We start from the raw sequence: 12,543 nt of genomic DNA, 5'->3' as shown, positions 1-12,543 counted from the left end.
ATTAACATTTTATTCATACATCAATACTTCAATACTATCAAGCTGTAATTAATGCAAAATGTTTATACTAATGCAAGTTTCAACTAAATATTAATGCATTATTCCTGCCCTCCAAAAATACATCCTCATAGACTCCAACCTTCAGCAAACCTTGTCAGTAGTCAACGCGTGAACAACATTTTTACAACTTTGAAAATGTGCGCGTAGCGTATGTTGTAATTAACCATTCATTAATTTTAAATTAATAATTAATTGTAATCAATTTTATTACATTTAAAATCCATATACATATAAAACTGAATAATTAAAAATATACCTTGTAAATTATATGCACATTTAATTAGAAATTTTCTTTTAACTCCTCAAGCATTCACTAATAGAAAGTACTTCAAATCACTACTAATCATAGAAAAAATCAGAAGCTATATATCATATCTTTATTCTGGATATGATTTCTACAGGGAAATAAAATTTAAATAACCAAGAATGATACATATAAGTATTAAACAAAATACGCATAATTTATGAATGCAAAGATTTATATGTAGCATGCTTAGCAAGCTTAAGTTCTGATTTTGAGAATGTTTTTTTATAACACAGTTCTTCATTTGCCTGCATATTTATTTTTTCAATCAAAACTGCTTCAAGAGTTTTAAGACCTAAATTTGGTCGAAATTCTGTCTGATTTTTTTAACAATAGAAAAAATTCTTTCGCAAGCTGCATTTGAATGAGGTATTATTAAGACAGCAAGCATTACAGAAGGCAATACTTTGTATTTAATACCCATTCATATTTTTTAATTTGTCAATTTCTCCCCATGCTATATCAATACGCAAATCTACAATTTCTTTCAAATCATCTACTTGATACATGGAAAATTCAATTTCTACTTGATTAAGACATTTTTCATCAATAATGGATGGAAAAGTATTCATCAAGTAAAGAACAGATGAAAATGAGACTTCAGTTCTCAAGTTGATGTCAGCAACTTCAGCATGTTTTAGAAATGGATCACTCAGTGGAAATTTATCAATTATATATAAACATGCAGTTACAAAAAAAGCTCGCACAGAATTGAAAAATGATTTCACTTCACTTTCATTCAACTTGGCATTTTTTAAATATAGTCTTGTTTCCGCACCAATCACTAAATTTTCATTTTCTTTTTGTTTACTATACTTCTGAAATGGAATAGACGTTAGAGTAACATCTTCATTTTCTTTAGAAATTACTGATGGTTTTACGAATCTAACAAATAAATTCATTAAAAGTTCAAAAAGTTCTCTTCTCAATTTATGTATATAAGGAGCTTGTTGTTGCAAATTAATATTTACTGTTATAAACAAAGGCAAAGTATTTTTCAAAAATAACAAGTACAATTTGGTGGTCGGTGACTGTAAAATTTTTTTAATGTTTTGCAATCTCTTTCCTTCATTCTCACTGTTATCTGGTTTATCTCCAAAAAAATTTATCACAGCATCCCACTGTTCCAAAATCCTTGTTATAGATTCTAAAAGAGACAACCATCTCGTACTGCAATATTTCAAAATTTTATGAGATTTTGCATTCTGTCCCAAAATTTGTTGAGCAACTTTGAAGCTATGCTTCCGTTTCGAACTTTTCTCCAAGTAAAAATATATATCTATTATCAACATTTCAATTTCTGAGCCAATTAATTTTTCAGTAGCTTTTTTTGCAGCTATATGCAAGAGGTGGCACGGACAACCTCGGGTGATTATACTTGGTTGATGCATTTTGATCAATGATGCTACACCTTTAAACTTTCCAATCATATTACTAGCATTATCTGAAGAAAATGATAAGCAATTTTTCCATTCTAAACCTTTGTTTTTAAAGTTTTCATTTATACAATTAAAAATACCTTCTCCTGTATTATTCGTGCATTCTAAAATAGAAATCAATGAAGTAATTATCACTCCCTTTTCTTTACTGTAGTATGTTATAACCAATGGGTACAGTTTGTTATCATTACTTCCATCAGTACTTAGAGAAAATGATGTACTGCACACTGATTTTATAATATCAGCAACAGTATTTTCTGCAAGCGTTTTCACAATAGCAGCAGTTTTGGTATGACTGCAGCTAAATTTTTTTGCTATGGCAGAATCCGGAAACATTGCTTTGAAAAGCTCTTTGGAATGATCCGAAACAGAAAGCGGTAGATTATGTTCAATTAAAAAACGAACAAAATAGCATTCGGCTTTTATAGGATCTGTTTCATCATCTTTTATTAAGAAATTTGTTATTTCTTTAGATTTTACGGTGCCAAGTTCTATATCCTTTTGAGAAAACACATGCCGTTTACAGTCATCTTTTCCGCCATGAGCAACTGAGAAGTCTTTGTTGCATACACTGCAGTGTGCGTGATTCACAGAAATTTCGGACGCTTTAATGCATGGAAATTCTGAAGAATATGAATCTTTAAACTTCTGCTTTGATAATTTTGGCTTCTTTGTTCGAGGCAGCATTATGATTAAAAATCTTTCACCTGATTCACAGTTCACAAGACACGCTAAGCTCTTGCCGTAAACTACACAATGCAGCCGATTGCAGCCTAAACATGCATCAGTGAGGAACCTGGGAGACAGACAATTGGGTGGAACTATTGATAAGTCGTTAACGGTTGGAGTTACTGATCTACGATTGGCTAATTCTTCAAAACTAGGAACGCACTCAACACGTGATATATGATAACAGGAGTATTCAGCCAATCATCGGATGGATTAGTTGGTTCCGTTTTGCGTACTGGTTCTCCTGCTCTTGTTTCTGTAAAATCCGTAGTTTTTTCCATACTTTTCGTAGCTCGTAGTTTTTCATGAATTTCCGTAGAAACTACGGAGAATCCGTAGTAGTTGGAGTCTATGCATCCTTTTTAATTCTTCAGTAACAAATGTTTATACTGAAACTATTTAGTGAGTATGAAACAAAATTTGAAATTTGCAAGTTGATGTCTCATTCGTTAGTAAAATATATTTTTATATTATCTGTAAAAATAATATTCAGTATGCTTAGATCACTTACTTTTCTTTTAATAAAACTAAGCTTTCATGATTTCAAGAAAACTTTTGTTGTTATTGTAGTCTATGATAGAATTTAAATTTAATAATTGAAACAAATCATCTTCACAACAGATAAAATGCTACTAGTCACTGAAATATTATTCTTTTATCGTGGTACTGAGTGTTGATTGACCCTCTAGAAGAGGAATTCCCAAACTTTTTCTTACACTGACCCCATCTTAAAAGAATGGTTTTCTTCAATGACTCCCTCGCATTTTTCTTAATAAGAAGAATATACAATATAAAGCATAATCATGACACAAATAACTGCACATAAATAACTTAAAGACAACAATTTGACTAAGAACATGAACTAAAGTTTTGAAAAAATTTTACAAATGTAAATAAATTTTCAGAAACAAAATCACAGATTCTGATTGCATAAAAGTTTACTTTATATTAACGTGATGGTTATGCTTGATATACTGATCCAATTCTTTAATATGTGGCATAAAATTGCTTAACTTAATACTTAAATCACCTCATTTAAAAATATATATTCTGGTTCAGTAACAACTTTCATTTGGAGATATTTTGCTCAGATTTTTAATTCTAAAACTTAGCACACCCATGTGTTTTAAATAAGATTGATGCTTGAACAACCTACTTTGTACATTCAACTCTTCTTGCTTTATAAGATCAAGATCAAATATATTGCAGTTCAGTGGTTTTATGTCATGCAGGCACATCCAAATTTTCAATGTCCTGGGAGTGAACGTTAAAATCATCTTTGAAATTCTGCAAGTAACTTTGCATTCTTTATACATTTTTGGTTGTGTTCCCTTGTATGCCCATGTTTTCCACTTTTATATTGCACTTGTACAAAAAAAAAAAAAAAAAAAAAAAAAAAAAAAAAAAAAAAAATGTATGCATTTTAAAAAACATTTTTAATTTAGAAATATTAAATAATTTTTGCATATAGTTATTTTATATTTATTTTACATGATTTTTCCCTTACTATGTGACATGCACTCATCTCCAAAATTATCCTTACATGCATGAAATCATAGAATTTTCAAACTGTGAACTATAATGTTATGGCAATATTACAAGAAAAATAACAACTAAAAAAAATTGAGGCTTTTGAATTTAATATGGAATATGATCTTAGAGTTGTACACACATTATCATAATGCATTTCCATGCTGAAAATAACACACAGCAAAGAAGGGAATTAAGGTCAACTCCTCCAACAATGCAATCTTCAGGCATTTACATCTCTAGGAGGAGGATGTCTTTGTACAATTGCTTTTTCAAGTTCTCTATTGGGTTTAGATCATGAAACTTTGCTACCCATGATATTTGCTCAATGTGGAACTTTAAAGGAATTTGTCAATGAGGTTTGCTCGATGATAGCTAGCATTACCGTTCATAAATAAAAGTGAAATTCATAAGTGCCTCTGAAAAGCTATACTTAAGACGTCATCCAATAACTCTGGCTGGTCACAGATCCGTTACTGAAAACGTGTAAGGCTGTATATCTATTGATCATTATTCTTTCCTATACTGTCACACCTACATTACCAAATCAGTCATGCTCCAAAATTGTCAAAGGAAGATTTCAGGTTCCTGTCTTCCTCCAGATGGAAACAAATTTAGAATTGGATGTTTAACTAAATCTAAAAAGAACATGGGATCATTGGTGCTTACTCCAGTTTTGATGTTCTTTGCACCATTTAAATCAATACTTTTTTGTCATGAAGACAGCAAAAACTGTACCCTTGATATTCTAACAAAAAATACTTTTTCATTAAGCCTTCAGTATACCATTTGCCATGATACAGCAATCGCAGTGACTGTTGCAACCTCTGAACTTAATTGCTGAGCAATACACCTCCTGTTACAAAGCAAAATCGATCTTGAGAAGCAGATGTTATTCGTTTATGATCTTCCCAGGCCCCCTTACAACAGTTGTAGAGTTTTGAATTTGTTTCCATAGCATAGAGACTGTTGGTCTTGAAATGTTCACACATCTCACAGCTTCCAAATCGTATATGATTCACCACTTCACAGGTTTTTCAAAATAGTACTCTGGTGCCATAACAAACTGTTTTGAGTCCTTAAACATTGAAATCAAATGCTCTATTGCAGAAATTCATTCAGGTATTCACTTTTCACAAAGTACTTCATTCATCATCAGATGATGTGTAACCTTGATTTGCCTCTCACAAACCACTTGATCACTTTTGATAGAATAATGACAATTAGGTTTGTCTTTAATACATTCTCTTCAGAAATAGATTGCATAGATAGATATTTTATGGAATTTCATTATATTTGAGAATTTGGAAATGAGTATAGCTTTATATCAATAAAAAATTAATTATCAACTTAAATAATCATTTTTCTTTCGTTTTGTAATCAACTGGATTTTGTTTATGTCAATCAACTATTGGTGCATATTTGACTTTTGAACCCCAACTGACTCCTTGATCTTCACTAACCTTTACAATTTTATCAACCCCACAGGAGGTAAATACCAACCCCAATGGGAATCCTTTTCTAAAAGATAGATTTACACAAGCCATTTCACATGCATAGCCTCTGAAAAGCAACTGAATTCATACAGCTATGAGCTTTCCTTTTTTACAAGAGCCCACCAGCAGCGGGTTCAGGGTTCGTACACATTTCTGCACACGGAAATTAAGGACTTTTAAGGACCACTAGTGAAAAACATTAAGGACCCATGAGCAAATGGGAACTGAATAAATTCAATTAAAATTATTATCTATGCCTTAACTTCACTTTTGTAACATCATCCTAAAAATAAAATAGATCTATAAGTAGCATGCATTATTTTAAAACCTGAATTAACATAATTATTAATAAGTATGAGAATAAAATAAACTTTACGAAATTTATTAAGTAGCATTAAATATTTTACACTCATAATATTTGGACATATCTGAAAGAAGATAAGTGACATTTTGTTTACGTTTTACTAACAATTAGCTTTATGTTCATTTCTTTTTATTTCTCATTTTGTCATATACTTGCTTATTCTAGAGGTTTAGTAAATAGCAGGTAGATTTTATGTCAAGCGGCATAGGTTAAAATGAGAAGAAAAATGATAATCAGCATGATTCATAACAAAAGACTGGATGTTGTCACCGCTGCTGCTTGCTGAGAGAGAGACCTGCTGATTAGAACAAACCTGAAAGGCTTGATGAGGCACTGTTGGAAAGTTCTGAAAGTTAGGTTGGGCTCTGTTTGACACAGTTAGTGATGTAGGTTTGTGTAGAGTTCCAGGGGTTGTAACCCAGTTAATATACTTTAAGGTTCCAATAAGCCACTAAAGAACCAGAAGTGATAATTTGTTCTGTATTATTTTAAGACTGGCTAGATGCAAAGAATAAGTTTTACATGAATTTTTACATTGTTGTGTTTTATTTTGTGACCACAGTAATTATAAATTAAATTTAGTAGCTCGCTTTAATATGCAGAGATAATTTTCAAGCAGTTCGTTATAAATAATTAAATTTGGTAGTTAGGTAAACTTAAGTCATTATGGATTATCTGGCCACTATTAAATTTTATTTTTTAACAATATTTGTTAAAAAAAAGCCCTATTAAAATCACAACCTAATAAAATTTCACAGTTTAAAATACATGTAATTTATGACATTGATTCTTAAATGATATTAGGATAATTACACATTAATAGCTACAAAACATTTAATTTTTGTAACAACGACACTCGACAAAATATTTATGCATTTTTTAAATTTGAAGTCTTCCCAGACATTTTGGCTATTTTATATCGATTGACTTCTCTTTAAGCATCTTTTTTAACATTCAGAAAATTGTCTCAATACGCAAACCAAGGTTCTCACTAGTTTCTGCGTGCTTTATATCCTAACTTGTCAACCTCTCCACAGTGTACCTATGAGGGTTTACTTGATCCGGTAAAAGTTAAATAGTCCAAAACCTCCCGACAGACGGGAAACAAATTATCTCCATGTCTGAAAGTAACTACAATGTCAGACAAAGGTTTAAACAAGCCTTTTATTTAAAAAGAACTTAGAACATAAAAGGCATGTTCTGATGCTTAACAAAATCAATTATAACTCATGGTGATGTAATTAAATAAGAACAGTCAAGTTCAAACTAAAAATGCGGACTAGTGGTCAAAGACTGTACTGTTTAATTTAAATTTAAAATGGCTCAGTAACTCTATCATATGAGGAAACAGAAACTGGAAATTATAGTAAAGGCTGAAATCATAAACAACTGGGTAATTTACATGATAATAACTGTACATATATTTGAAGAATAATTTTCTTTATGTATTTAGTTTCTTTCTTCAACACGTTTCCTTTTCATTTTAAAATTTTTGGATTTAATTAAGGATTTCTGTTAGTCTAAAAAAAATAAAAGCATTTATAATGTATAGAAAAAGCTGCTAATTTTATTTCTTTAGTAATATGAACATTCAGAAGAAATATGAAATATATATGGTAAGGGAAAGTTACAGAGTTGGGGGTGTCAGAATTTTTAGAATTTAGTGACACAGCGAGCAACAAAATCTAGAAATGGCAAAACTTTTAGATTTTAGAGCAGGCATTGGAAGCAAAATTTAGAAAAGCACTAAGCAGCAGAATTTAGGATCCACAGAGATTGCATCAGGTGGGAAATGCCTAGCGCCTGCTCTGTATATGATGCATTAAGACATATTAGTTGAATCTTTTAAATTGCAAATTTTCAATTTCTTTATTAATTAAAAAAATTCCTTTCCATAACGCCTGTCCATGAGATCAGATTAGATGCATTTTTAATGTTTTCCATGCTTGTGTCTAGTGAAAAGTAGAGAAAATAAAAGGGAAGATAAACATGTTAAGATAAAGATTCTAGTATTAGAAGTAAAACATTCAAATATTATGTTTTCATTGTTCTTCCAGACGTTCTCCAAAAAGTAAGAAACTCACCGCAAACTTTCTGTAAAATGCATCCATTACAAGTTAATACTATGGAGACATTTTTCGTTTTGTCACATATTTCTGGAATCTCCTAGAATCATGGGTCTATAAATCTTGCCTTCAAATCCTTCTAAATTTTCCAAGCTGCAATGGCTAAAATCCTAACGAAAAATTATCCCTACCAATTCTGTAACAGCAAAAAGCCTCAAATATTTTGAAGGAAAAAAAAAAAAAAAAAGAGGAGGGAAAAAGTGTAAAATTAACTTTATAGAGAAAACTGATGCATATTCTGAGATAATTACATGGGAAAAACTCTTATTAAGAAAAAATTAAAGATATTTTTAATTAATTACATAGCTAATTTTGCTTTTGCTAAGAACTGTTTCGTAAATTGTACTTTATAGCATTATACCTTGTTAATTTTTTAGATTCAAATCTTATATAAGTTGCCAAAATGAAACTTTATAATATAACAGCAAAAAAGAAAAATGTTTTATTTTAATGTTAGTTTTTAAATACAATTTCAATATATTGCCATTATTTTAATGACATTTGTCAATGTTACAATGTTTTAAAAAAATCATCAAAAATTCCCAGATCTCGGAATTAAAAATATTCTATAGACATTGATCTTAAAATCTCCAAAATGTTGGTAAGTCGCCAAATTCAGAACCGTTTAATAAAGGAAATCACATTTTCAAAAGTGAAAAGTTGTTTAAGAGCTCTTCATTAGAAAAAACGAAATGCTTATGTTTCACTTCTTGCTTAGAAACTTGACTACCCATTGAAAAGATAATCATATATGTCAGTGAATTGCCAAAAATATTCCTCCAAAATGCTAATTCACACTCAAAATGGCAGTCGTAAGAACAGACAGAAATTTCAGATGATTAAAATTAAGGACTTTTAAGGTGAAAAAAAATCTAAGAATTTTTAAGGAACTTACAAACCCTGGAGTTGTAAGTCACTGAACACTGGTAATTCAGCCGAATTTTGAATTCCATAGGATGGGCTGACTGCATAGGAGTTTTCATGGTTTTTTTCATGTGCCATTTTCCCTTAAAATGGCCACCACAAAGGCATTTCTTCCCATAAACAGATAGCCCTTGAGTTTGCTTTGCCTTAATAATAAATTAAATTAATCCTTTTATACTGATATGTACATGTGCATGAATCAAAAAATAACATATCTCTACATCTAATTCACTACCAAAGTTTATTAATTGAAGAACGGAAAAAGCACATTTTACAGTTTTAAAATGAATTCAATGCATTGGTGGCTTCTCTCTCTGTTATATCTCAATTTTGTTAGAGCTAATTTAATATGCCATATTATCAAAAACATGCAGAAACCACTGAAAGGTACATTCTACCTTACAGAATAGTCCAAACTTAGGTATAAAAGAAAATCAGCAAGTTCACAACGATCGTTGAAAAGTGACGAACACAAAATTGGATGAAAACAAGAGCTAAATGACATTTGAGCACAGTGACTTAACCACATATTACTCATGACATTTAGCAACATTTCCAGCATTAAGTATGGCATAATGAAATAGAAATGTGCACAACTACAGCCTGGTTGATTATGTCATCTGTCAGAATGAAACCAGACACTGCTAACAAAGTTTGTGGAACACAGTTGCATGAAATTGGCAGAAAATATCTGTATTGAATTTAAAGAAGTATCTGAATGCACCATCAGAATAATAGCAATTTATCAAGATTTCTGAACTTCAGGTAGTCAAGATAAGCACCTGCATATAAACTAAATATTAGCACTACTAATGCTATGCTTTTGTATAGCAGTATAAAAATTCAGTGGCTATGGCACCCAGTCACATTACACTTCTGATAATCCAAATGAACAAATGCTGGCATGCAGAATGTCATGCGAATGACACTTACCAACTGCATTGAGCCCAGAAAGAAATTTATGATGGAAGAATAAGGTTCAAAGCAGTTTTGCATAGTCCACATTCAGCTCTTTGGGCCTGAGAAATGAAATTAAGAGCACAGACTCTTATGTAATATTTAAAATCATTCTGCTTTGTCACCATCATGGCAACTGTTTGAGGTGGCACCATTTCTATAGCAACACATTCCGTTCATACAACACATAATGTAGACAGTTGGCTTGCTAAAATGAAATGTTGAAACAGTGGAATAAACTAGAAGAACATGCTCTGAAACACTTAACATTTGAAAGTACAATGAAATCAAGTAGAAGGCAAAGCTGAGAGCCAGACCTTGTCATTCCACATGAATGCCAGAACAGATAACAGCTCATTTACAAGAATGTTAATTGAATAAAGTTAAAGTTAGTAGATAGTATTCCTAACAGAGTTACAACTATCCGTTCAGTAAAAAGGGGACCCGCATGATATTAATTTTGTATTTATTTGTGAGCTACAGTTTCCAGATATTCTTGATCATATAATGTATACCAATGAACCAAAAGACAACTAAACCTCGACTGTATTTTACAAAGTCCAGTATTCAATACTCTTGGAAACATGTATTAAAACAGTAAATGGAAACTCTGAAAATAATTATATATTCACACAATGTTATATTAGGACTATTAGTGATTGGAATCTTGAAAACCTTCAGTTTTTCTTAGAGGGTGTAAAATTACTATTAATATTTTTCATTAGCTAGTTATTTTATGTTCTGGATCTTTACTATCATTTCTCCCTTTAGTTTCCTTGCCAACATGCAAATTAGATGGAGTATGTACGTTGAGGTTGTTAAGACTCTAAATAGAGCATATTTCTGCCTCTTGAGGCCAAGTTACTAGGTTAGCTAGCTCAGATAAGATTGTATTCTTCCGCTTGCATTATAGTTGCCAATATTTAAATTGTTACACCGGGAAGAAGTTTGAGCAAACTTGACATTAAATCAATTGTGTACCCTTTGGCAACTAGTCTTTTGTCTGTTACTTGTTTTATCACCACAAATAGTTGGCTGATCGAAGATGTGCATATATGCTTTTTTTTATTCAATATAAAGGTTTAGTTTAAAACCTTTTAAAAACTTTGTAGTTCTTTACAGACAAAGTGATAATTTGCTCTCGGTATGTTAGGAGTTTGGAATTAAGTTACGCTAGCAAAGTCAAACTTCATAACGGAAATAAATTAATTCCAAAGATAATTCCCACTTTTTAAATGCCAAGAGTATTTTAGGCAATCTAAGAAAACACGTCTTTGAAAACTAAACGTAATATATTTTACTATTTTACCTGTGGCCCACAGGTAACATTCTTAAGCCTTACAATAAGACAATTTTGTTTTTACAGAAAATTAAAGATCATGTGCAAAAACTGGTGTTTGAGAAAAAGTATAAAATACAATAAATAATCATCTGACCTGGAGCCATTGGAAAAACAGGAACACCACCTGGAGGTGGTGGATGGACTGGCCCTTGAAATATATTCCGTCCAGCAGCTTGTAAAAAACAAACATCTTTTTAGAAAGTATCAAAATTTCTGGAAATACATTTCGCCTAAAAGCATTACAATTAATAATGCAACTTCAGTTTAAATTATAATTTAAATTTATTCTGAGAACAACTTTCAGTATTGCTTTAAACATTATATTATTAAAATGAGGTGCTAATGATTTTGTCTATGAAGTTTACAGTTTATAAAAGTTATTTCCAAAAGCTGCAAATTTCACATACATTAAAATAAAACATACTTTACAATACCCAGTCATAACAATTCACACAGGCGAGAATTTGGCAAATAAAAACAGAACTGAAAACTAGTCAAGCATTCTACTATAAATTACATTCATCGAGATCACTGAACACATAAAAATGGAATTTATTCAGAGAAAACAGTTAATGAAAATGTAATACCTAGCAGTTTGATCTACACTAGAACTTTGTTGCTTTAAAGATTAAAGAGTACACAATAATTTTATCATAAAACCTTCTTACCGACCTGGAACAAAGTTCCTTTTTGACATTGTCCTAAAGAATACCACAGAACTTTAGAAACTTAAATATATAAACCTTTTGTTTTTAATGGCAGAGCACTTTATAATTAGCCTTGCACCACTACAAGGGGCGGAAGTGGTGGCCATTTCATTATGGAAACACCTGATAGGTGGCCACCGTTGCCTCCTATGAAGGGATGAACAGTTACAATCATGCCTTTTCCGAGATTTGAACCCCAGACCATAACTATGGCACTCAGTGCACTAACCACTATACCGTCTGAGCAGTATATATATATATATATAAACCTGCTTCTCACACTCACATAAAGCTAAATTCAAGGGGGGAAATTATGCCTTGCTACTGATATTTACAAATAACATTAGAAAAGGACAGACATTGCTTAGAAAATAAAAGGGGGCACAATGAAGAAACAATTATGCAATTGTAAGTGATATCTTCCAAAATTTACTCAATATGTCATTTGGTGCCGACTTACGTGCATGCATTGAGATTGAAAGTCTTATCCAGGAAAACTGGAAATGAACATTTCTATTGTTTTCAATACCTATGAAATTTTACTTTTTGGATGCTCCCTGGGATT

The 12,543-nt window shown here is 31.2% G+C and overlaps 1 protein-coding gene across 1 annotated transcript in view; it reads right to left on the bottom strand.

Annotated features, from left to right (window-relative positions):
- LOC118204753 (lipopolysaccharide-induced tumor necrosis factor-alpha factor homolog) overlaps positions 1 to 12,543 on the bottom strand; it is a 78,084-nt gene that overhangs the window by 35,240 nt on the left and 30,301 nt on the right. The window contains exon 3 of the mRNA XM_035377047.2: positions 11,366 to 11,443. Coding sequence (XP_035232938.1) covers positions 11,366 to 11,443 — 78 coding nt within the window. The remainder of the gene's footprint in view (positions 1 to 11,365; positions 11,444 to 12,543) is intronic.

The sequence above is a fragment of the Stegodyphus dumicola genome, chromosome X1, assembly GCF_044657685.1.
Source record: "Stegodyphus dumicola isolate Sdum_Otavi_A_Nest chromosome X1, ASM4465768v1".
Taxonomy (NCBI): Eukaryota; Metazoa; Arthropoda; class Arachnida; order Araneae; family Eresidae; genus Stegodyphus; species Stegodyphus dumicola.
The sequence above is the reverse complement of the archived record's forward strand: the minus strand, read 5'-3'. Positions and strand labels throughout refer to the sequence as shown.